General features: G+C 58.1%; 2 protein-coding genes across 2 annotated transcripts in view; one reads left to right on the top strand and one right to left on the bottom strand.

Annotated features, from left to right (window-relative positions):
• Positions 1-4,563: 4,563 nt before the first annotated feature.
• Positions 4,564-23,739, bottom strand: part of SNX33 (sorting nexin 33) — a 68,671-nt gene continuing 49,495 nt past the window's right edge. The window contains exon 3 of the mRNA XM_073877395.1: positions 4,564-4,964. Coding sequence (XP_073733496.1) covers positions 4,921-4,964 — 44 coding nt within the window. The 3' untranslated portion in view covers positions 4,564-4,920. The remainder of the gene's footprint in view (positions 4,965-23,739) is intronic.
• The window catches only part of CSPG4 (chondroitin sulfate proteoglycan 4), a 34,440-nt gene continuing 17,576 nt past the window's right edge, over positions 6,876-23,739 (top strand). Inside the window, exon 1 of the mRNA XM_025884242.2 lies at positions 6,876-7,033. Within this exon, the coding sequence (XP_025740027.1) occupies positions 6,946-7,033 (88 nt within the window). The 5' untranslated portion in view covers positions 6,876-6,945. The remainder of the gene's footprint in view (positions 7,034-23,739) is intronic.

The raw sequence follows: 23,739 nt of genomic DNA, 5'->3' as shown, positions 1-23,739 counted from the left end.
CTTCTCTCCTGAGATGTCGCGTGCCCCCCATTTATCTCAAAGAACGACGCCACCTGCCGTCCACGTGCCCAGACTGGAAAACCGGGCTTGTCACGGACATCTCCCTTGTCCTCCCATCTCCATATCCAACAGGCACTGCGTCACTGTGGGGAGCCTTTGAGCTTCCCCAGGCAGGCCCCTGCCATTGAGTCTTGTGTCCCCAGCGCCCAGCATAGCGCCTGACATATGTAGTAAGTACTTAAGAAGTATTTGTTGAGGGGCACCTGGGTGGCTCAGTCAGTGAAGTGTCCAACTCTTGATTTCAGTTCAGGTCACGATCTCAGGGTCCTGGAATTGAGCCCTGCATCGGGCTCTGCACTCAGAGGGGCATCTGCTTGTCTCTCTCTCCCTCTGCCCCTCCACCCATTTGCTCTCTCTCACTCTCTCTCTAAAATACATAAATAAATCTTAAAAAAAAAGAAAGATTTGTTGAATGAATAAATGAGTCAATCCATTGATTGATCAAGGAAAGGTCCCTCCTTGTGGGAGCGGAGTCCTGCTTTCAGAGTCCCAGCCAGGCTCTCTGGACTATCACTTACACCTGCACAGATTTGCATCAGTTATCTGCTGCTGCATAACAAATTATCCCCCAAACCTAAGAGCTTAACATAGCAATAAACCTCTACTATCGCACATAGTTTCTATGGGTCGAGAGTTCACAAGCGGCTCAGCGAGACAGTGCGGTCTCCCAGTCTCTCGAGACAGTAGTCGAGAGGTCAGCAAGGGCTGAGGTCATCTGAAGCTTTGACGGGTGCTGGCAGACCCACTTCCAAGATGAGCGGTGAACTGGGGCTGGCTGTGGGCAGGAGGCCTCGGTTCCTCTGCTATAGGGCCTCCAGGGGCCGCTCAGGCATGGTGGCCAGCTTGCCCCGGAGCAAGCAGTCAGAAGCTGCCATAGCTTTTAAAGATTTTATTTATTTACTTGTCAGAGAGAGAGAGAGAGGGAGAGGGAGAGAGCACAAGCAGGGGAGTGGCTGGCAGAGGGAGAAGCAGGCTTCCCGCTGAGCAGGGAGCCCGACGCGGGGCTCGATCCCAGGACCCCGGGATCATGACCTGAGCCGAAGGCAGACACTGAACCGACTGAGCCACCCAGGCGCCCCAGAAGCTGCCATATCTTTTATGACCTCGCCTTGGAGGTCCCACTCAGTCACTGCTGCAGTTCTTAGTGGCCTCGCAGCTCAGCCCTGTTCCGTGTGGGAGGTGGCTAAAGGAGGGTTGAATGCCAGAAGGTGGGGACCGTGGAGGGTCATCTTGGAGGCTGGCTACCACAGGTTTTTCACTACAGCAGAACAACAAGCCAATGGGGCCCAAAGAGGCTGAACTCCAAGCTGTCTGTTCTCATGTAAGGTGGCACACGCACTGAGCCCCACACAAGCTGAAGACACCCTGCAAGCTCCCTCTGGCTGTCTCTTGGTTGTCAGTCTTGCCTTTCCTTCAAGGGACTCCTGGGAGTCATGCAGAGGGCAGGGTCCTGCCTGCCCATCAACAATTGTCATCATCATAACCACCAGGCACTGCCCCTCCAGCCCCTCTGTCGGAAAACCTCATCAGACACCATGGTGGTTCTACAATTTACAGGTGAGAGAAGAGGCGCCGAGACCTGAAGGGACTCACCTGAGGCCACACAGGAGAGGCTTGGCAGAACTGGACTTCTGGCTCCTAACCCGACAGTCTTTCCACCGCCCTGCCCAGCTGCCAGTTCAGACCCGTACCTCCTAACGCCTGTCACAAGCCTCGTTTCTGTCCTGAGCAGGTACTTCTCCCTCCTTCAGGAGCCCTGCCCTAGCCCCCAAAGGCCAGACTCTGAGCAAGTATGTTTACAAATTTTCCATCCGAACAGGGGCTCTTCATTCCCCTCCCAGACGTGCTCTCTGCAGGCAGCCAAGGTCTACTGCGGGGCACAGCAGGGGTTAATAGCATGAACCAATATTTAGAAATAGCACAACCCCAGGGGCATCAGCTGCGGCCACCTGCTCATAGCCACTGAAGCCACAGGCTTTTGTGGACATGGTGTGGCCTGCCCCAGGGACTGGAGACTGAGGGGGTCCTACACCACCGCTCAGCCCTGTCTCCCCGATCTGGCTTGGGCATGGCGCAGAGCCCGCTCCTGCTCCCGATCAGCGCCAAGCCCCGCCACTAGCCTCCCATCCAGAGCTGGCTCCTGGGGACAGCAAACACAACTTTTCAGCTCCCGAATTGTGTAATTGTTGGGAATGGCTGCCTCCGCCCTGCCTGGGCCTGGCTGCCTGCACTTACAGGAGCCCCGCGGACGCCTCCAGCCGGGAACAGAAGCAAGACCACTCCTAGCAGAGGCCGCTGGTTGGAAGCCCAGGCCTGGGAGCCCCTGGCCATGAGACTACAGGGCCATGGAACTGGGGCCAAAAACCTGTGTCCTCTTGCACAGTAGCGGCCCGGGTTCTGTGTCCTTCACGGCAGAAGGCCAATTCCCTAAGGGCAGGACCTGGGCAGCTGGAGTACACCCCAATGCAGACAGCACCCCATCTTGGGCAGAAGCACCCGCCACTTACCAGCAAGCTGGCTCTGGCCACGGGTTCCCTGGGTGGAGCCCATGTGGTCAGAGTGCAAAACACAGAGGCACCCAGAGGGCCTGGCATTGGCCAGGGGCAGGACCGAGCTGTAGCTGCTGCCAGAGCCGGCACTGAGTCTGGGAAGCGTGGAGGGTAAGAGTGACCAGGAGTGCCTGGCGCATCGTAGCTGAACTCTGCTGGCAGGCACGCGGGTGATGCTGGGTTTGCTGTTGTCTTGTTCTCGCAGAGGCCGATCACTTAGAGAAACTGAGGCAGCACATACCACAGGTCCCTGAAGCTTCAGAACACTCTGAATCCTCCAGCTGAGTTGTGGGCATCCTTCTTCATCCTTCATGTGTATTGAGTTTCCCTCTCCCCTGCCCCGAGTGCTATCCCCATGCTTTGCTGAGAAGGAGTTAGTCAAGGGGCAGGGGGAGACATTGAGTCACACCTCCTGACCCGGGTAGGCTTGCCCTGGGAGGCACTAGGAGTATTCAGGGATCATTATTCCAGGGAGTCTGTGGAAAAGCAGGAAGGACTGGGAGGGCTTCCTGGAGGAGTGTGAGATATGGCCAGGGAGGCAGGGGCAGTCAGGGATGGCCACCAAGGGCAGCTGGCCAGCCCAAGCCAGAGGACTTCATGGCAAAGGTTGGAAGGCAGAGGGAGAAGGCCTGAGCCAGGGAGGATGCCAGGGAGGCCCTGGTCCGCTCTGCTCGGGACCCGGCCTTCGGGGGCTCAGGTGGGCATGCTGAGGAGGCCGGGGAGGAGACAAATTCGGAGCAGGCACTGCCGGGTCCAACCACCTTTGCTCTTGAGACAGTAGGAGGTGGGCAGGGAGCGGCTCCAAAGCCACATGGGGCCTCAACTTTCTGCCGGTCCGCTGGCATGACGTCGCTCAGCATGACCCGGGTTCCGGCCCCGGGTACAGGCTGGACAAAGGCCAACCTGCATACGCCGGAGCCCCAGCACCCATGTGCACGGGGGCCTCAGCATTCTCATCAGTGCAAAGGGAAGCCTAGCCCCCAACACGCACAACTCCCAGGGTTGTCAAGAGACCAGGTGAGGGTTTTGTAAACTGCAAAGCCAAGCCCCAGCAGAGAAGCAAGCACGGGTCACGACTGCTGCCTGGTTGCCACTATTCACCCGGCCCATGTTTCCCTCCCTAGCTATAGCAGCGGGCCTAGGGGTGCTGCGGGCTAGTCCCGACTGGAACCTCCGCTGCGGGCTAGGGGCGGGCACCCCGTCCGGAGGCTCCACAGACAAACCACTCCTGGCCGTGGTGAGTAAATCTGCGTGGGGGAGGGGCGTGGACTGGGGAGAGAGAAGATGAGAAGAGGGAAGGAGGAGAAGGGAGGGGAGGGCGATGGGGTGGGTAGAAATCTCCACCCAAGTTTTTGATTCATCAAGAAGCAGAAGCCGTCTCTTCTTCTTTCATTCCTAAAAAGGAAGCTCTTTTCCTCCAAACACAGTGTTCCCAGCAGCACCCCCAACCCTAAGCCCACATTTGGCCAGTAATTAACCCCTAACAAGGACCAGGTGCCTTGCTGACTGGGGGTGGGGACAGGGACAAGTTGTGGAATCAATGGCTTCATTGCCACTGGAGACCAGCCGACCACAGCCCCGCCCCAGGCCTCCTAGGGTGAACCAGATGCGAATTCTTCCGTTTGCCAAAGTCCCCACATAACAGCAGCACTGGCTTCTTAGTCAACGTCAGTGCACATTTATTGAGCACCTATTGTACGCAGCTGCCTCTGGCAGGGAAAGTTCAGCCCTCAAGGGGCTGACTTTTCATCAGGGGAGGTGATGAGTGTGGAGCTGTGTACAAACTGTGAAGAGCAGGAGCATGTGAGGGCTACCGAGAAGGAAGAAACAAGTGTCTGTGGAGCGCCTGCTGCATGCTAGCCCCCGGGCTAGGCACGGGAGGTGCATGAATGCATTTAATCGTCACTAACCCAGTTCCACAAATGAGAAAACTGGCAAAGTTGGACAGCCAAGTAGGAGAGCTGGGATTCGAACTCAGGGCCTGGGTTCAAGATCAGCACTCACAACCAGCACACAGACACGGCACCAGCACATTGTGCTGTGTGGTAAGAGCACCAGGCTTGCGGGCAAAGACCTCGTTCCACCTCTTCGCGGCTGTGTAGACTTGTTCAAGGCCCTCGATCTTTCTCAGCCTCAGTTTCTTCATCTGCAAAATGGGGCTCAATTTTGTGGCCAACTATGAAGTGTTGTACACATGGTGGGATAGTCGCTAGTCAAGGAAAGGGCCTGAATGCTCTGGAAAACAATGTGGTCTCCTCAAAAAACTCGAAATAGAGGTATCATATGATTCAGTATTTCCACTTCTAGGTATTCAGCTGTGCAGAACCACAGAATCTCTGAGATCCAGTCTTTCCACTGCCAGAAAGAAGAAAACAGAAACATAAATTCAAAAGGATACATGCACCGCCCAGCAGAACACAGTGTTTACTGCTGCATTGTAGCTGCAAGATATGGAGGCAGCCTGGATGCCCATTGACTGATGAGTGGATAAAGAAGATGTGGTATATACATACAGTGGAATAATACTCAGCCATGAAAAGGAACAACATGGATGGAGCTAGAGGGTATTATGCTAAACGAAATCAGTCAGAGAAAGACAAATACCATATGATTTCATTCGTATGTGGAATTTAAGAAACAAATGAGCAAAGGGAAAGAGAGAAAGGCAAACCAAGAAATAGACTCTTAACTGTAGAGAACAAACTGAAGGTCACCAGCGAGGAGGTGGGTGGGGAATGAGTTAAACAGGTGTTGGGTTTTAAGGAGCGTGTGTGCTGTGATGAGCACCAGCTGTGTATCGAAGTGTTGCCTCACTAGATTGTACACCTGAAACTAATATTACACTGTAATTAATTATAAAAAAATTTAAAGTGAGGGGGGTCTGGGAAGAGAGTGCTGATGGGGTGGGGTTGGGGGTGGGCCGAAACAGGCAGGTATGCAAGAGGGTTTCTTTTATTTTTTTTAAGATTTTATTTATTTATTTGAGAGAGAGCATGAGCTGGGAGAGGGAGAAGCAGACTCCCCACCGAGCAGGGAGCTCGATCCCAGGACCCGGGGACCATGACCTGAGCCGAAGGCAGATGCTTAACGACTGAGCCACCCAGGCGCCCCGAAAGAGGGATTCTGAGGAAAGAAGGGAGGGGAAGAGCCCTGTGGGGTGATCTTCTACCCATTTGCTGGGTGGAGAAGCCGAGGCCAGGCAGTGCCGATACTGGGGCTAGGCACAGAGCAGGCAGAGCCTCTACGAGCTGGAAGTTCTGTGGTAGTAGTGCCCTCCCTCCTGTTTGGGGTGAGGCTGATGTTGCTGCCTCAGCAGTCAAGAGGAGCAGGACTGCAGCCTGAAGCTGTTAGGTAGCAGTTAGTGCAGGGCCGGATTTCCAGGAGGCAGCCCTAGGAAGTTGAAACACCCAGATTCAGGATTTAGGAGGCCTGGGGTCCTTGTCCCAAAGGGCCAGGGACCTACGCTCCACCTAGGGCCTTGTAAGAACCACTTCCGGTTCTGAGCCAGTTTTCTCTTCCATAAAATGGGGTGGGGGGAGGGAGGGAGTGGTTCTCACCCACCTTGTAGAGTTATTTTGAGGCAAATGATACTGCCTTGTGGGAGAGTCTAGAACATCTCTCCTTTATAGACTGGAAAACGGAGGCTGTGCAGGGTAGAGAAGGCCAAGGTCACAATGCCAGGGGACACAGAGCAGAACCTCAGGCCAGGGTCTCTCTGTCCAAATGGAGTCCCGAGGAGACCTGAGAGGAAAGCAGCCCAAAAGCAATCTGGGTAGGCGCCTGTCCTCCTAGGCCTGGAGCTTATGCACACACACACACACACACACACACAGACACACACACACAGAGACACACACACAGACAGACACACACACACACAGACACACACACACACACCAATCCTTGCAAGGGCAGGAGAAAGAGAAGTGAGGGGGCTAGCCCAGCTCAGGTCTCCTCCCAGAGGAGGTCTCCTGGAGCCCTTGGGTCAAAGCTCTGGGGGTCTAGGCTCCTCTGGGACTTTGTCCCAAATCTGCAGGGCGGGGCCTGGATCTAACGGAGCTGTAAGGGTCTCCTCAGCCCTGCACAGGGAGGAGCAGCCCAGCACGGGCCCTTTAAGAAAGTTGGGGGTGAGGGGGGCCAACGGGGGAGCCTGTCCTGAAACTGGAGCGGGCTGGCGCCTGCCCCGCCCCCAAAGCTAAGTAAGGCGGCTCCAGAGCCCCAGTCAGAGGCAGTTGAGCCAGCCTTCCAGGCTTCTCTCAGCTCCCGCCTTTCCTCTGGTGTCCAGGCTCCGGACTCTGCTTGGCTCCTTGAAAATCCCACTGCACAGCCCACCGCGATGTGCTCGGGCCAGCAGCCCGTGCCTCCGGCCCCTGCCCTGGCCCTGGCTTTGACCTTGGCTATGTTGGCCAGACTCTCATCCGCAGGTGAGTAAGGGGCCTGAGACCACCGGCCTGGCCGGAGCTGTGGGGGGGCTCCTTGGGTAGAAAAATGGGACAGGAGGGCCCAGAAGTCACCCGCAGACTGGGAGACAAGGGGGCGGCACTTCTGCTCCAGGCTGGGCTCTCTGGGAGTTCCACTCTGGGATCGAAGCAGGATCCCCAGTGATAGCTCTCCAGCTTGGGGCTTCTGTGGGCTCTGGCTAGTTGAGGTTGGCCCCAGTCCGATTGTCTAGGGTGTGGCTTTGTGCAGGACTGTCTGCTAAACCAGTGGGGCCACCCAATGCTGTCTGGGCCCCCTGAGCCCAGCAGACTTTTGGTGACTGCTCTGGTCCCAAAGGACACTCCATGACAGCAGGAAGCCAGTACCCCAGCCTCAGCCGCCCGGGCCAGGAATGGGGCGTGCGCTGCAAGGCGAGAAATGGGGAGGGAGCCGCCCTGCCCCACCCTGTATGGGGCCGCACATGTACCTCAGCCTCTACAGCCTGCAGCCTCCTCTAGCCTCCCCCTTCCTTGCCCCCAGGTAAACTTGTACGGCCTCCTCACCACCACCTTCCTCCCGCCTTCCTCTCTAGCTCCTATGCCCTCACCCCACTCTCCTAACTCAGAAGGCCTGGTAGTGACAGATGGGACCACCCGCTCCTCACTCCTTCAGATATGCCACACCCCCGCAGGGGCCTGCCCCTCAGACAACCCTGGGCAACCCTGCCACACTTCCCTGTCCCGGGCTTTGCTGCTTGACCCCAGCAGAGACTGAGTGACAGTTCACCTTCTGAGGGGCACTAGGATGCATCTCCTCTCTGTTACATGCCAGAAATCCCGCCATGACGGCATTCTTCCTTGAGTCAAGGCATGGTCTAGTTATGCCATAAGAACCATGGCCTCAGGGCCCATCAATCATTACTACCCATGTATGAATCAGTGCTTCAGCCTACATCTTTCGGGACGATTCCCAAGAGCAGCTCTGAGCAGAGGAAGAGCCTGATTCTCCCTTCCGGGGGCCCAGGCCACACCCTCCTCTCCATCAGGTGGGGAAGCCAGCTCTAATGGACAGCATCACGAGGCACCCAGAGGGAAATGAGTCAGGGGAGGACCCCCCACTGGGGTGAGTCAGAGCTGGATCCCCAGGCTCCCTGCTCCTATTCCCAGGGACCCCCTCCTTCAAAGTCTCAGGGCCCGGGTGATGGGCTGGGCCTCTGGAGAGGTGTGAAAGGGCCATCTGGGGTGACTGGAGTGGGCTGCTTATCCAGCCTGAAGCCTCCAGCCAAGAGTGTCCAGCACCCCCATCTCCTTGGGCTTTGACTGAGAGCCATTCTCAAATACCTTCTCAGCATCAACAGTGTGCAAGCATTGTGCTGGGCAATGAGGAGTACACAGAAATGGATGGGCTGAACTTGAACTCATTCAGGAGGCAGAAAAGTAAATTAAAACTCAAACAGCAATTCCTATCATGTCTGCAAAGATCCAGATGAAGAGTATGGTGAAGAGAAATTGCCAGGCAAGCTGGGGCAGGCCAGAGGTGATCCTGGAGCCAAGCTTTGGAGGATGGGAAGAGGGTCAGTACTCTAGGCAGGAGCTCAGCCTGAGCAAAGGCACTGAGGTGGATGTGAGAAGAGCATGTTGAGACAGGAAGACCAGCAGCCTGGTTAGAAGGCATATTTTGAGCACCGGCCAGGAAGAGCCATTGGGCTGGGGCACAGAATCCTTAAATGGCAGAATACAGCCCACAGCCTATGCCCTGTTGGCAATGGGGAGCCAACGGACATTTTAAGGCAGGAGCGTAGCATGGCAGCAGAGGGGTTTTATAATGTTAAGCCAATCTCTGCCTATAGGAAGAATTTGGAAATGGGAGGGGGATGGAGAGCTAGAATCTTCTCCCCCTCCCAGGCAGAGTTCCCCTTCAACAATCCATCTCTGTCACCAAGCCTGGCTCAGCACCCTCTCCTGGTCTCTGCATGGGGTCAGCCCATACCTGAGGAAGGCATCATTCCCATCCCTCCTGGACACCCTGAGCCCCAAAGGCCCTCGAGGTCTCAGGTACCAGAGTGAGGTGCCCTGGGACACTTTCCCTGCATTCATCAACATTCCGGGGCATCTAGGTCATGAGGCCTGGGAGTCAAGCACCCTTGGAGACCATCTGGGCCAAGCTTCTAGTTGTACAGACTGGGAAACTGAGACCCCAGGGAGGAAGCAAAGTGCTCTAGGTCCCACAGAGAATCGCAGCAGCGCAGGAAGAGCCCCCAGCCCTGCTTTGAGGGAGCGCCCCGCCTGTGTGGGAGCTTAGGCTAGGGCCACTCTGCCAGTGCAGGGTCTAGCTCCTTCTGAGCCCTGTGGGAGGTGTTCGGCAGAGGGACGAGCAGTGGGGGAGACTGGGTTTGAGCTGATGTGGACTTGGCATTCCAGTCAGGGGAACAGCATGAGTAAAACTGAGAGGTCAGAGTGAGCACAGAGCCTGCAGGGCCAGTGGCTCCCATACCTCTTACCTGGCCTGGCACCAGCTGAAGGTGGGTGGTTGAAGTAGGACTGAGGGTGGGGCAGGAGTACCCCGAAGGGAGGGCTCCTGCATTACCCAGGTGAGGACTCTGACCTGACGGGGTGTCTTAGAGAACAGGACCATGGAGCCATCAAGTGCAAGGAGTTGAGTCGGAGTAGGTTCTTCTGCCTCTAGGGATCCTCTGGGGAACAATGGTGCTGGAGCCGTGTGTGTTTGTGTGCGTGCGCACTGCCCCGGGGCCTCTGGGGCAGGGCAGAGGCCAGGCCCTTGGCCTGGCCCACCCAGGCTCTGGAAAAGTTGTTCAAGTACCAAGTATAACTGAGCCAGCCCCCACCCGAGGTCCGCCTGCCCTCCGGGGCAGGACAAGGAGGGTCTTTCAGTGCTGTCCGCCTGGGGGCTGTGGAGGGGGCTGCCAGGTGGGCCAGGCGGGCGGTGATGGCAGGAGGGGAGCGGGCTGTGCGTGGAGCTCTCAGTGGAAGTGTATAGGCTGCTTCTGGGAACTGGGCGTGCTGCCCAGGAGGGGGCAGGCAGGGGAGGGGGAGGTGGAAATAGGCCTGACGTACACACTCACTGGCACACACAGATGTGGGTGTGTGCACACGAGTATGAACAGCTCTGTCCACAGCCGGCCGCGCTCGCAGACCTGGGCTGGGTGGGGCCCAGGATAAGGAGGTGAGGGCAGGATGGGGGCAGGGGCTACCTGGCTGTTCTGGGGCTCCTGTTCAGTAACAGCCTTCAGACTTGAGCCTGCTCCCCTCCTGGTCCCTCTGCTCCTTCATAACCTCTCCCCCAACTCCGGACCCCACCCAGCTCCCCGCTGGCCCCCAACATGCCCCCTGCCCCAGCATGTGCCCAGTTCTGTAGAGCTTTCTAGAGTTAAGACTCTTTCTCCAGGTGCAAGCTTCGGGTGGGTTTCAAAAGTACCATGTTATCATTATTACTGAATGTAGATGAGTGATTTTGGAACAAACTGAGTTTGTATGAACAATTTCGTACTTGGAGTCTCTCTGGGGTAGAGGCGCCTAGCTCTCTCGCTTCTCAGAAGGGCGCATCATTCCAAACCGGGAAGAGGGTGGAGCTGTCTTCTAATTGGGCCCTCACCTCCAGAGACATCTCGGGTCCCTCTCCAGGCCCACAGGCCAGTGTTGTCACTCCCCTCAACAACAGCCCGGCTGGGGCTAGGTGGGCAATCACCCACCAGTGGGCCCAGGCCCCCGCAGCAGGGGAGAGAGACAGGTCTTCAGGGGCAAGACAGCTCCCCGAGGACCCCAGAACTCTGCTCCTGTGTCCCCATGCCCCACCTCTCCGACCCTCCCTCCTTTGTCACAGCAGAAGCAAATCCTCTTCAGGAAAGTCCCCCACCCCCTTCGACAGCTGGGGTAGCAAATGAAGCCACGTTCGTCCTAGATGTAGGGCAGCGGCACTGAGGGCTGCCATCGAGTTGGCCTGGTGGCACGGCTCCCCGAGCTCCAGACAGTGCCTATCTGTTGACCCTTCCTTCCTCCCGCTCAGCTCCTGCCCACCCTCCAGCCACTCCCAGCCTGCAGACAAGCCAGCTGTGCCGGCCCTGAGGCACCTTAGCCAGGCCTCCGCCCCCGCTTGCACCTACCCACGTCGTGGGTGTGGGTCTCTCTCGCGGCTTTAGCCACGCGCTGGGTCAGTGAGGCTGCCTCCCGTCCCAGACCTTACTGCAGAGGCTCTGCACCCCAGACCCGTCTCCCCATGGTTCACAGGGAAACTGGGGCCCAGAGAGGGGTAGCTACTTTCTCAGCGTCACACACCAAGTCCTTAGCAGGTGGGGGCGAAACCACACCAAGTCCTTAGCAGGTGGGGGCGAAGCCTCCCTGCTCTTTGTCCTTGTATCCTGCCTCGCGTGGTGGCCTTGCCCACCGGACCAGCAGCTCCCTGCAGGCAGACCTCCCGTCTGCTTTCCTCGGGGGTCTCCACCGTCTTGCTCCACACAGGACTGAGCCCACAGAGGGGCATATTGATCGCTGAGTCCACCAGCGTTTTTCAGACTGTGCCCGGAATGCCCCAGGGCTTTACATGCAGAGGGGGCTGAGCCTGGCAGTGCAGGAGGCCAGCCCCACCCTCAGCCACACATAGCAGCTCCGCAAGCAGGCTTATAGATTTGGGTCTTGTGTAAGATGTGGTTTGGGTAACGTGTTTTGCGACTTGGAAAAAAAAGAAAAAAGACGTGAAAACCAAGCAATTGCTTTGAGTTGAAACATAGAGCAGGGAAGACTCAGGTCAGATACAGGGAAGAACTTCTTGGCTTTCAAAGAATCCAAATCAAGACTGATACCGAGAGCCCCTGGAACGTATCCTTTCCCAGGTGGAGCAAGGTCCAGGGGCCTGAAGGCAGGGAACAGCACACAATCCCAGCTTCCTCCCAGCCAAGCCTGGGGACCTAGCCCCTCCTGCCCCAGAATCCCACTCCTGCCACTCTTGGAACCGAACAGGACATTCCCGAGCATCCAGGTAGGCAGGAGCCGCATGGGGGCCACCCGCCTGCAGGCCCAAAGACACCGTGACTGTGCTGGGCCCTCTCTCCCCCTGATCTATCAGCCTCTACATTCAAGGTGATCCTGTGTCCCAGTGGGTGGCTGATGAGCTCGGCCATCAGATGATAATCCATGATCCCTGGGGCCCTTCCACCTTTCTTCAAGCTGTTCCCTGCAGCTGGTCTTCTCTTCTCATCGTTCAAGGCCCAGCTCCAGCTCCACCACTCCTGTGGGTCTTTCCCAACCCTTGATTGCTGAGGCCCACAGCCTGTCTTCCCCCTTCTTGGGGCCTGCCCTCCTTCTCTGTGGGGCTACAGGCCTTTTTGCCCCCCACTCCACGACCTCCATCTGTATGATGCCCAGGAGGTATGTGTACACACACATACAGTGTTGCTCAGCAGCCTGGCTCAGAGCCTAGCAAGGAGTGTCCAGCCCCTCACCAGCGGTCCTGGGAGAAACCCCCGACTCAGGATTCACAGCTCCCAGCTCCATAGCCGAAGCAGGGCCTCTGGCTGGGGCCAGCCTCCTCTCTGGGGAGATGGAGGGGGCTGGAGAGAGGAGACCAACTTCCTTTCCCACCTAAGAGCAGCCCTCCCCCGCCCACATTTCAGGAGGGGCCAGCTATAAATATCAGTGGGCCCAGGATGCTGGTTCTCACGACTCCAGCCCCTCCCTGCCTCTTCCCTGCGCACAGCAGCTGGGGCCATCCCCCCTCTCCTGCAGCTGGAGGCTGGCCAGGCAGGCCTCAGGCCCAGAAACACACACACACACACACACATACACACACACACATACACACACACACTTCCCACCATGGTCAGGGAAGGAACAAATCACCCTTTTTGGGTGCCTTGGAGCAGCTAAGAGCGAGCCCCCTCCCGCCCCTCAGTCCTGACTCAGGCCCCACCTCTCCCTCTTCTGAGTCCTCATCTCCAGGAACTTCTGCAGAGCTGGGGGAGGCGGGAGGTCAGGCACGCGGTGGTAAGGAACATGGCGTTAGAGAGCTAAGGATTTCATTCCAGCCCTACCCCTTGATGTGTGACCTTTCTGAGCCTCAGTGTTCTCTCTATAATGGGGATACACGATTCCTACCTCCCGTGCTGTCAAGGGTCACAGCCCTTTGCCAGAGTAAACACTCAACAGGTGCCTGCTCCTGAGCTTGCTGTCTTTCTGTTGTTCCCATTGTTTTCTGGACTGGGGGCAGACCCAGCAATAACAGGAATATTTGAGCAAAGTTCCAAGGTGGGGGAGTGGATGAGGGGGTTCTGTGAGCCGGTCTGCATGAGACTCAGAGACACGGAAAAGGGGAAGTGGGTCCCCAAGGGGGCGAGAAGCCAGCTGCAGCCCAGGACACTTCAGAAAGGGGGAGGGGGTCCTGCATCTGACTGACTCGATGGGCTGAGGTCCACACACCTCTCCCACCACAAGGAGAAGCAGGACAGCCCTCCCCAGCCCCACCCCAAAGTTTAATGGCCCCTTGGACGGAGATCATTGGTCCTGGGTACAACACAATCAGTATGTGTTGAAAGAATCACCAAATGAAACTCAGACCCTGTCTAGAGAGCAGATGGGTGGGGACGAAGAGAATGAATGAACAGGCACCAGGAACTTCTGTAGGATGGAAAGCCTAGACACCCATCTTTGCCCTGCCCACTGCCCACACTTGGGACCCCTTTGGAGGTGGGGGTAGGAGGCAGGGCCTATGATGCGAAATGCCCACCAGGGATCCCATGAGGCTGTTAAGGAGTGGTGACTCCTTAAGCAGGAGGACCTGCATCACGATGAGCAGAATCCAGACGGAGGGAGTGAAGCACCCTCTCTGTCCTGAGCTGCTTGGATCCATCAGGGATGTTGGTGATGCCCGAGTCCGTGTGTGTAAGAGATCAGAGCTGGGGGAGGTGAGGGCAAGTGAGTCTTGGGAACAGGCTGCAGAGCGGGACGAGCAGCAGGGGCCGTGCCTGCTGGAGGAGCTCTCTGGGTGAGAGGCTGGGCAGAGTCTGGGCCCCCATCTTCTGCCTTCACCCCCATAGAAGTAACTCTTCTCAGCAGACCACTGGGCAGAACTCAACCAGCTCCCCAGATGCGTGCTAACAGCATCCAGGCGCCTGCCCCCGGCTGAGGCTCCATCTCTTGGCATCTGGCACCCATCTGAGGCCCAGCTGAGCTCTTCCAGGGCCAGATACTCAGATGAGAGCCTGTCCCTCCAACTGTTGACAGCCCTGAGGCAGGAGAAATGTTGTAGGGACCGCAGCCAGCTGTGCAACTACAGCCCTTGGGATACCTGGCCCTGCTGTGTGGCCTCAGGCAGACTCTCCCTCTCTGGGCCTCTGGGTAGGATATTCAGTCCCCGAGGTCAGCTGTAAAATTGTGAGCTCAAGCCCCTTGAGAATAGGACAGGGGGCTCTGCCTCTGTCCAGAGAGAGCCAGCTGCCTGTCTGGGGCCAAATAGCAAAGCGGCCTGGGCCTGGATGGGGGCAAAGAGGCAGCCCAGCCTGCCTGAGCTCCCTGGCACCTAGACACCACTTTCCCAAGTTGGCACGAAGCCCCGGGGCTCTCCCCGGATGAGAGTAGCGGCTCTGCTCCACCCCCGGTTCCCATCTTCCACCCCCTTGCTCTAGCCCCACCCTACCAAAAATAAACCCAGACCACCCCATCTTGTACCAGCCGGACCCACCCAGCCCCTCCAGAGCCAGTTGAGTCACCACTCCAAGCTGCTCCTTTTTTTAACTGTCTGAGTCACAGGCTGTGGCTAGGGCTTCATGACACATGCCCCAGGCTATAGCCAGCCACAGCCTCCAACGGCTCAACCAAGAGGGGCCTGGCTAGAGGCTGGCAGCAAGCATGAGCCCAAGCCACAGCCTCCACCTGCAACACCTCCCGGCCGGGGCACCCGCCTCCCCCGGCAAGCCAGAGCCCACACCTGTCCCCAGCGGCCCTGGCCCCCCCTTGCCTCATCTGCCCGGGAAAGTTTTTCAGGGATCTTGGTGACAAAGCCCATCTGTGTCGGTGCTGCCCCCACAGCATTTCTTTGCCTCCAAAGAGGTCTGGGCCTCCCACCCCGGGACGGAGGGTCTCCAGGCCCTGGGCCCTGCCAGGATGGGAGTGGGCCAGGCCACAGAGATACCTGATTCCTGCCCCTCCTCACTGGCTCCAACTCAGACTCCGACCCCTCTGCCCAGAGCTCCATGAAGACTTGCTATGGCACAGAAGCCTCCACCTCAGGTCTCTCCGGCTTCTCTATCCCCTCTCCTCACAGGGTCAACCAAGCTCCGGTCTCTCTTCCCCCATCCCTCCATCTCTTCCCCATGGCTGTCTCTGTCTCTGGAGGCCCTGTGTCTCTGGCCCTGTTCTGTTCCTCTTCCTCCACCCAGTCCCTGTGGTGCCTCTCCATCCGGCACTTCACACGCGCAGGTCCTTCCCGGGCCTTCCCAACAGACACAACACACCCTCACCTCCGCCCATTCCCAGAAGGGGCTCCGGGCCCCAGGGACCAATCCTGAGAGAAATTTTCCATCCCCTCACCCAAGTCCCCTCCTTCCCCTGCCCTGAAGCACAAGCTACATCCTGTCATCCTGTCGTAGGGGATGTCAAGATCCCACAGGCACTTCCTTGGAGGCTGAGACAGAGGGGCAGGGGGCCTGGGAATGGCCCCACCCCCAGCCCCTGCCTGAGCAGGAGCCTGCACAGCCTCAGCCCCAGCCATCTCCTGTCTGTGGCCATGGCCGCCAGCTATAAATAGGGGCTCTGATGCTATTTTCTTTAAAAACAAGCACCAGACTCAGTCACCATAGGCCCAGAAAAGCATTCCCTGGCTGGGGCAGTGTCCCACCCCACCTCAGCCATGGCCAAGCTCCCCCCTCCCCCCACCCACCTGGGCACTGGAGTCCTGAAGGGAGAGGAGGACTGAAGAGAAGCCTGGAGGTGAGACTAGGTGGGGGAGAGCGGGGGCCAGCTTCCAGATGCAGCCCCTGCCCGCTGGGTCAGCTCAAGAACACAGCCGCCCCCGTCGCCCTCCCTGCCTCCGGTCTCCCTTCACCAAGCCGAGCCGGTCTCGTTCCTGAGACAGCAGTGTTAACAGAGAGGTGACAGTAGCTCAACTCCCCAAGCCACAGTTGAGTGTCTGGGCACCCCAAACGCAGAGAAGGAACTTTGGGCCGTGGAGAAGGGTGGGGGAAGAGCAGGAGGGCATTCTGCAGGCGGGAAAGAAAGAAGAGCTGGTCTGAGCAAAGGCTGGGAGTGGGGGCCTGTCAGGTGCGGATGGAAAACAGCCCAAGGTCTAGTGAGGCTGACATGTGGGGTGTTCACGGGAGGTGAGCAGGAAAGCCTGGCAGGGCTGTGACGGGGTGACCCAGCACCTTCAGTGCCACACTAGGGTTGGGGCTGGATAGAGGGGCAATGGGGAGCCACTGAAGCCTTTCAGACAAGGGAGGATGACAGAGCGAGTTCCAGTTTGGGTTAACAGTGGTTGCTATTAGCAAAACAAGGCAGGAAATTCAATTAAGCCAAGCAGGGGAGGGTGACCATCTGCCTTGTGGGATGGCACAGAGGAGCAAGAGGGGGAGATGAATTTGAAAGAGAATTTAGGGGCAGGATGGCTGGAACATGGGGAGGGAGGAGGGAGAATGTCCAAAATGACTTTCAGACTTCTACCCAGCCATGGGTGGATGGGGAGGCCTTCTCTGGAAGGCAAGCAGGTTTGGGGAGCGATGACACAAGTCTGACTTGAGATGGGTGGGCTGGGGTTTGGAGGTCCCTCTGGGTGTTTCTGGTGCAGATGTCTCAGGAGGCATTGGCAGGTGGGCCCAGAGTCCCGGAGTGTTGGGGCTGGAGACAGAGATGTGGGTGCCATGGTAAAGAGCCAGTGCCTGAGCCCAGGTGAGACGAGTTGGCCTGGAGAGAGCACAGCGGTGGGCACAGCTCGGTGGTGCTGGGCATCCGGGGCATCCGCAGGCCTGGAAGGTGGGGAGTGGTAGGCAGGAACCTATTCCCAGAGGAATAGGGGCCTGCCCACGGGGAGAGGTCTCAGGCTAGGGATCTCTGGGGGACCTGGGTAGCACAGAGGCTACTAGCAAGGACTCTGGGGTTTCCTGGTCCCCCCTGCCAGGCCATGGCTCCTGCAGGCATCCCACCCACGCTGGAAGCTTGCTTCTCGGCCTGTCTATGGTCGGCTGATAGAAAACTCCTCACAGGGGCCGAGGGCCACATGCATTGGATCCCTGTATTCCCTTACATGCTGATGTTTCCGACATCAGCACATGTGTATGGGCCTCCTGGATGGCAGATGCCCTGCGCAGGGGATATGGGCCCTCCGTCCTGTCCTCAGGAGCCTCCGGTCTGGCTCCACTGTAGCCCCTGTAGTGACCACAGCCCTCCACCCGCCACTTCCTGAGGAGCTGGGCTGGGCAAGCCAGGTTTGCGTTAGTCCCCCCAGTCAGGTCCCCTGTGCACGACGGGAAAACTGAAGCCAAAGAGAGCACAGCAGCATGTGGTTGGGGGACGGGAGGGTGGGCTGCTTCCCCCAGCCATCTGGACAGGGGCCTGCCGTCTGTGAGGTTATCCCACCTCTCTTCCCTGTGTTTCAGATGGAGGAACTAAGGCAGAGCTAACGGTGGCTTCCGCAAGGCACACAAACTCTTGAGCGCAAGCTGGGCCAAACTGTCCAGGCCTGTGTCCAGATCAACAGTCATGACTTCCACCAACCCCCCATCCCAGCTCACACACTCACTGTCTCCAAGCCCAGTCTGCCAGGCTGGGGAAGCCCCAAGACACCTCCCCAAGGGCCTTGCCCTTAGCGGTTTCTCATCCTAGAGCTGAAGGGAAGTTCAGAGATGAGCAACAGGCTTCCTGGCTCTGGATTCAGCCCCAGAGAGGGGGTGGCCCCACAGGGTCCCCATCCCCCGGGCAAGCTTCTCACCCAGGCCCCTTGCCCTCCGCCCTCTTCCCTGATCTCCAAGACCCCAGTGGGCATGACCAGCATTTATCGCTGGCTGTAGGAACGTGCCATCCTTAGCCAGCCCCGAAGAAAGTCCCTCCGAGATCGAGCCAGCCCCAGGACCAGACCTGTCCAGCCACACCAGGAGAGGTCAGCTGCCAAACCAGCCGCAGAAAGCAGATGCTCTCCCCTCCCTTCCTCACTCCCCTCCCCCCGCCCCTCAGGGAGCCCCTGAGGACAGGAAGGGAAAAAGTGTGTCTCCCGGCACAGCTCTCACACCCTCCTCTTGCTGGAGCCAGTGACAGATGCCCCACTTCCGAGTCTCACTCACACACACACACACACACACACACACACACATGCACGCACGCGCGCGCACGCAAGAATCCCCCACCGTTTCTGTGTGCACACGTCCCTCCCAGAAACCACAACACCAGCTCAGAGCTCAGCCCAGGGGCTCCGATCCAGCCCTGCTGCTCCTCTTGAGGCCTCAGCACAGGCAGTGTCCTCTTTGAGCCCCATCGCCTCACCCGTACCATGGGAGTTACCTCCCAGAGACCCCTGTTGGGGGAAGGGGCTGCTGAGCAGGCCCAGCACCAAGCGAGGAGGGTCTCTCGCTCTGTTTCTTCTCTGCCAGATCCCCTACCTCAGCCTGGGCCCGCTAAGACAAGGGTCCCCCCACCACCCCACCCAGGGCCAGGAAAGCCAGGTAGAGGGGATGTGGAGAAGGGCCTGGAAGTCCACCCATCTCCCTGCACAAGGAGGAAAATTATAAGGCAAGGAAAAGCCTCTCAGGATTGCTCCGCACCCCAGCAGCCCCACCCCTCTGCGCCTCGGGCGGGGGAGGAGCAGGCCCGCCACAAAGACTCCATTGAGGCCCTGCTTCCTCCCCGCCCCAGCCCTCCAGCCTGGGTGGACTCTGAGCTGCTTCTGGAGTAAACCTCTCATTTTCCCTCCTGCTTCCTCTGTACCACACATGGCCCCAAGGTCGGCACACATGGCCCCAAGGTCGGCACACATGGCTGAGAGCCCGGGGTACCAATGCTTTTAGGTAATCACCTTTTAGAGGAGGTCCCTAAATTGGAAATGTTCCCCCAATATATGCCCCTCGGCTTGGGTGGCCTCCAAGCTCTGGGTTAGAGGACGACGGTAGCTGAGGCCTGTGACAAGGGTCAGGATTCAGCCAGTAGCTGAGGAAACTTGTACCATCCTGGCCTCCTTGGTCTCACAAGAACCAGAAAGGCAACCAAACCCTCTCAGGGCCCTGAGAGTGAGTCTTAAGGCTCAAGAGTTGCTGGAGTGAAGAGAGACGGGCCCACCTCAACCCCAGCTGACGTCTCCCTAGGGCTGAGACAGGGAGACTGGCTGCCCGTGAGCACAGAGCCTGACATCCCACACTTCACTGGGAAGCTACTGTCTGCCAAGAGGAACGGCTCCCTTTTTAAGTTCTGTGTGACTTTGAACTAAACTATTGTTCCTGTGGCTGTGGCTTGTGGGGCAAGAGAGGAGCAGGTCGTCAGCGGGTCTCTGAGATGGCCCTGGGTTACAGACTCTCAGACTGAGGTCAGAGAGGTAGGAGAGTCAGGGTGTGCAGGTGTGTGAGCATCTCCCAGGCAGCTAAGCCCCAGCAGGTGGGATCCTGTTGTCACCACCATGAGCAGGGTATGTTGTCCCTTTGGTCTGACCTAAAGTCTATCCCTGTAACCTTCCCCCTGTTACCTTCAGAAGTAACAGGCTAGGGGGAAGGTGACAGCTCAGTGAACAGGGATGAGCCTTGGGAGGTAGGCACAGCGTCAGGCATGGCCAGGGCAGGTCATGTCCAGTATCTAGAGCCAGACTGGACCCCCCACACCACATCGTCACCTGCCCTGCACTCACCTCAGAGCGCTGTCACACGTGCCACGGACCTGCACTCAGTCACACTCATGGCTATGTACCACCCAAGGTGGCTGTGCACGGGTCTTCGGGGCTTTGTGTGACTGAGTTCCCACACCAGCTCCTGGCACTGCTTTCCCAGCTTGGAAGAGGGAGTGGGCACTGTGGGGAAGCTTCCGCCCCATTGGCCCTGGGGTATGTCCCTCTGGTTCTAAAGAAGTTTCCACCCCTCCCCGCCTCCTCAGAAGTTCCCTGGCTTGGGGGCAGAAAGTTGGTAAAGAAAAAGCACATCCCTTGGAGGCCCAAGGGGAGAGGATCTGGCCTGAGTTCTGGAGGGCCGGGGTGACCTCGGGGAAGGCCCAGCCGCAGGGGCAGGGCACCTGGCCCATGCCTGCCCTCATGCAGGGCCACCCACATACATACCCACATACGTATCCATAAGGGAGACAGAGAGCCCTTCATCCCTGCTTGGCCATCCTAGAGCACTCCCCCACGGCCCCCCTCAGACTTCTCAGAAGGGCTCTCCCAGCCTCACCACTGCCTGCCTAGGATGTGGATCTGGAACAGGATCTCCAGGTCTCTCTTGGTTTCTCCTCCTTCATCTCCTTCATCAGGCCTCTGTCTGGGCCCGAGTGCAGTTTTTGTGGAGGAGGGAGGTCTTCATTTCTCATTCTCGGTTTTAACATCTTTCTCAGGCTTTCTCTCTCCCCCAGGTGGGTTCTTCTTTTCCATGACCGTGATACTGTGCTTGTGAATGAATGAGTGAGTGAGTGAGTGAGTGAGTGAGTGAGTGAGTGAGTGAGTGAGTGAATGAATGAATGAATATGGATCCCCCTTCTCTCACCTCCTGCTCCATCTCAGTACCACTGGGTACACCTCCCCAGCATACGCATGTCCAAGTCTCCCACTGCCCCCCCTTTTCCCCTGGGACCTGGGCGCGCCCCCGGGCCATCCTGCCCAGCAGCTCTGACTCCCAAACTTCCTCCCTTATAAAGTCAGGCGGCAGCAGACACCCAGGAATCCTGCTGCCTGTGACGCATGCTGACTGTGCGGCCGCCTGGCTGTCCCCAGGCAACAAGGAATGTGGCGGGAGAGGGACACACAGGGATTGATTGCCTGGGAGTAGGGTGGGCTAGGGGTGCCTGCATGGGCGGGACTCAGTCGGGTGGCTGGGCCAAGACCTGCAGGCTTTCTGCTTCTCTGTCAAATTGTTTTTCCTCTGGAGCCTCAGTTTGTCTGGAAACCCTACTGAATGCTAAAGCTGTAGAGAACTTTGATATCATGGAACCCATCACCCAAGGATGGGGGCGCCCAGGGCTGGGAAGGCAAGAGGCCCCAGGCCTAGCTCTCTAGACTGTTCTGGGGCAAGGGTGGTGCTCCCAGCGATAGCCAGGATAGGGCAGGGGGAAGGGGGGAGCCAAAGGCAAATAAAGACAGGGAGAGGCAGAGATAAGGCAGCAAGGTGGCCGAGTGGCCAAGACAGAGACAGAGGAGATAAGGGACAGAGACTTGGAGACAGACAGTGTGACTAGCCCTAGGCATTGTGAGGACTCAGAAGGATCAGGGTCTACAGCAACCCCCACCCCCGGTGACTAGAAAAGGGACCCATGCTTGAGACCCTGCCCCTGGTCAGCCTGGGAGAGCATGGTGGGGGCCTGATGGGGTGGAGCAGAGATGCTCCCCACAAAGAGACCCCTTGTCCCAAGCCACTGACAGATAAGAGTAGAGCATCATGGGGCAAGTAAGCCTCATGCTTGGGCCCCCCAGGGGCAGGCTTCAGGTCCCCATTCATACATACACTAGGAGTGCCCCAGGGAGACAGGAGATGTCAGCACAACCTGTGGCCGGCCAGATGGTGGCTTGCTAGGGACACTCGCCTAAGCTTCATCTCCCCGTCTGAGAAGAGGCTTGGTGGGAAAGGACATAGGCTATTTCTGTGCCCCCGAGCCCTGTCTCAGGAAGAGGGATGGAGCCTTGGTCCAGACAGAACACCCAGTCCGTGGTCAGGAAGGGCGGGAAGCTGAGGGATGCTCCACCTTCGGCAAACCTCTGGGATGGATGGGCGCCGGGCAGGAGGGGTGGGTGCCCTCCAGGAACACATGGCCCCTTTCATGGAGCCTGGCCCAGCCAAGTCACGGCGGGCAGCACCGAGGGGCAGGACAGGCCCGGCACAATCACGGCTCTGTCCCGGCGGCTTCCAGCCCACACGCGCACACATGCACGAACACACAGCCTTGCGCAAACCCAAAACACACCCCCGAGCAGCCACCCACACACTTGAACACACACGCAAATAGACATCTACGTAGTCCTGGACACCCACCCACGAACTGTCTTGCAGGTAGAGAAACCCAGACATTCGGCATTCTTTCAGCTCTCCCACTCACCCCAGACCCCTTGTGGCACCGGCTCCCCCCAACACTGAACGCTTGGCACCACCCAGACAGCCTGCACCATTAACCCTCTACATATCCCTGAGAGCAGACTCCAGCACCAGAAAGGGACCTTTGGGACTAATCCCCACAGACAGGAGGGGGAGAGACTGGGAAGGAGCGCCCATTTTACAAAATGCTGACCAGGAGGCCGGATGGGGCCCCTTCTCCCCGCCCAAAGGGCAGCCCACATAGCTGCTACAGGCCTCAGCTGGTGTTTGGATGAATCATGGGTCTTCTTGACCCAGGAGAGTCAAGGGCAAGTCTCCAAGCCATGATGATGCCTTCTCTCCTCCCCCCACTGCCCTGGGACCCCAGTCAGGCCACTGAGGCTGGCTTGGTTCCTGCTACTTTTCCCTCTCCTCCTCTGTCTCCAACTTTCCCAGAGCCTTGCTGCCCTTTGAAACTACCCAGTTCCCTCCCTCTCTCCTCTATACCACCCTCACCTCCTCCAGGAAACCTTCTGGAACTGACTCCTAACTCACTTCTTTATCCTGCACTGCCTCCCCATTTGCAGCCTCTCCTACTGTCTCCCAGGACAGGGATGCTGGGACCTTGCAACTGCCGCCCATCAGAGCCGGTAAGGGGCAGCGGAAGGAGACCAGGAGGTGGGGGGACCGGCGCTGTCAGAGTTTCCAAAACGCTGGCCAGCAAGTCCTCCGAGGCCTCTGTTGGGACGAGGGGGCTGCCCAGCCCGCACACTTCCAGCCGCACAAGGCAGCTTGTGTGAGCGCTTCCCTGCCCAGCCCCACAGGAAGCAGCAGGGCCCAGCCCCTCAATAGGCTCATTCAGACCCCAGCTCTCTGGAAAGTACCTCTACTTCCTGCCGCCCTCCCACTCTGGCCTGGAGAACGAGGCTAAACGGGCTGCCCTCTCCTCTTGTGGGAGGGGGCTAGAGGCAGGTGGTTCGGTGGGCAGAGCCAACCATCTCCTTCCCTTCCTGCTGCAGACCGTCCCCACATCCACCTTTGACAAAAGGGAGTGTGAATGGGTGTGAGCTTACTCCCCTCCTCCCCATGCATGCTAAACAGGTAAAGGTTGAGCAACAGGCTTTCTGGGGGAGAGGGAGCGCAGATCTGTAGCCTTTGCCTCTTATGTGGTGTAACATCACCTGGCTGGCAGAATTCCTGCAAACTTAACAAGTCAGCTCTTAACAACTGCTGTGAGCTCCAACCTGCGGGGGCCCCACCTTCTGTGCAGGGGCTGCCCTCAGTTCTGTGTGCTGCCTTTTGTTCTTAAGAATCAATGCCCTTGAGGTGCCTGGGTGGCTCAGTCTTTGGGCGCCTGCCTTCAGTTCAGGTCGTGATCTTGGGGTCCTGGGGTCTAGCCCCACATGGGGCTCCTTGCTCAGTGGGGAGTCTGCTTCTCCCTCTCTCTCTGCCCCTCTTCCCCACTCATTTTCTCTCTCTCTCAAATAAATAAATAAAATGTTAAAAAAAAAAAAAAGAATCGACATC

This window comes from Callorhinus ursinus, unplaced genomic scaffold, assembly GCF_003265705.2.
Source record: "Callorhinus ursinus isolate GAN/ISIS: 27379988/994484 unplaced genomic scaffold, GSC_fseal_2.0 scaffold25, whole genome shotgun sequence".
Lineage (NCBI taxonomy): Eukaryota > Metazoa > Chordata > Mammalia > Carnivora > Otariidae > Callorhinus > Callorhinus ursinus.
Note: the sequence above shows the minus strand (reverse complement) of the source record. Positions and strands in the feature narration are given on the sequence as shown.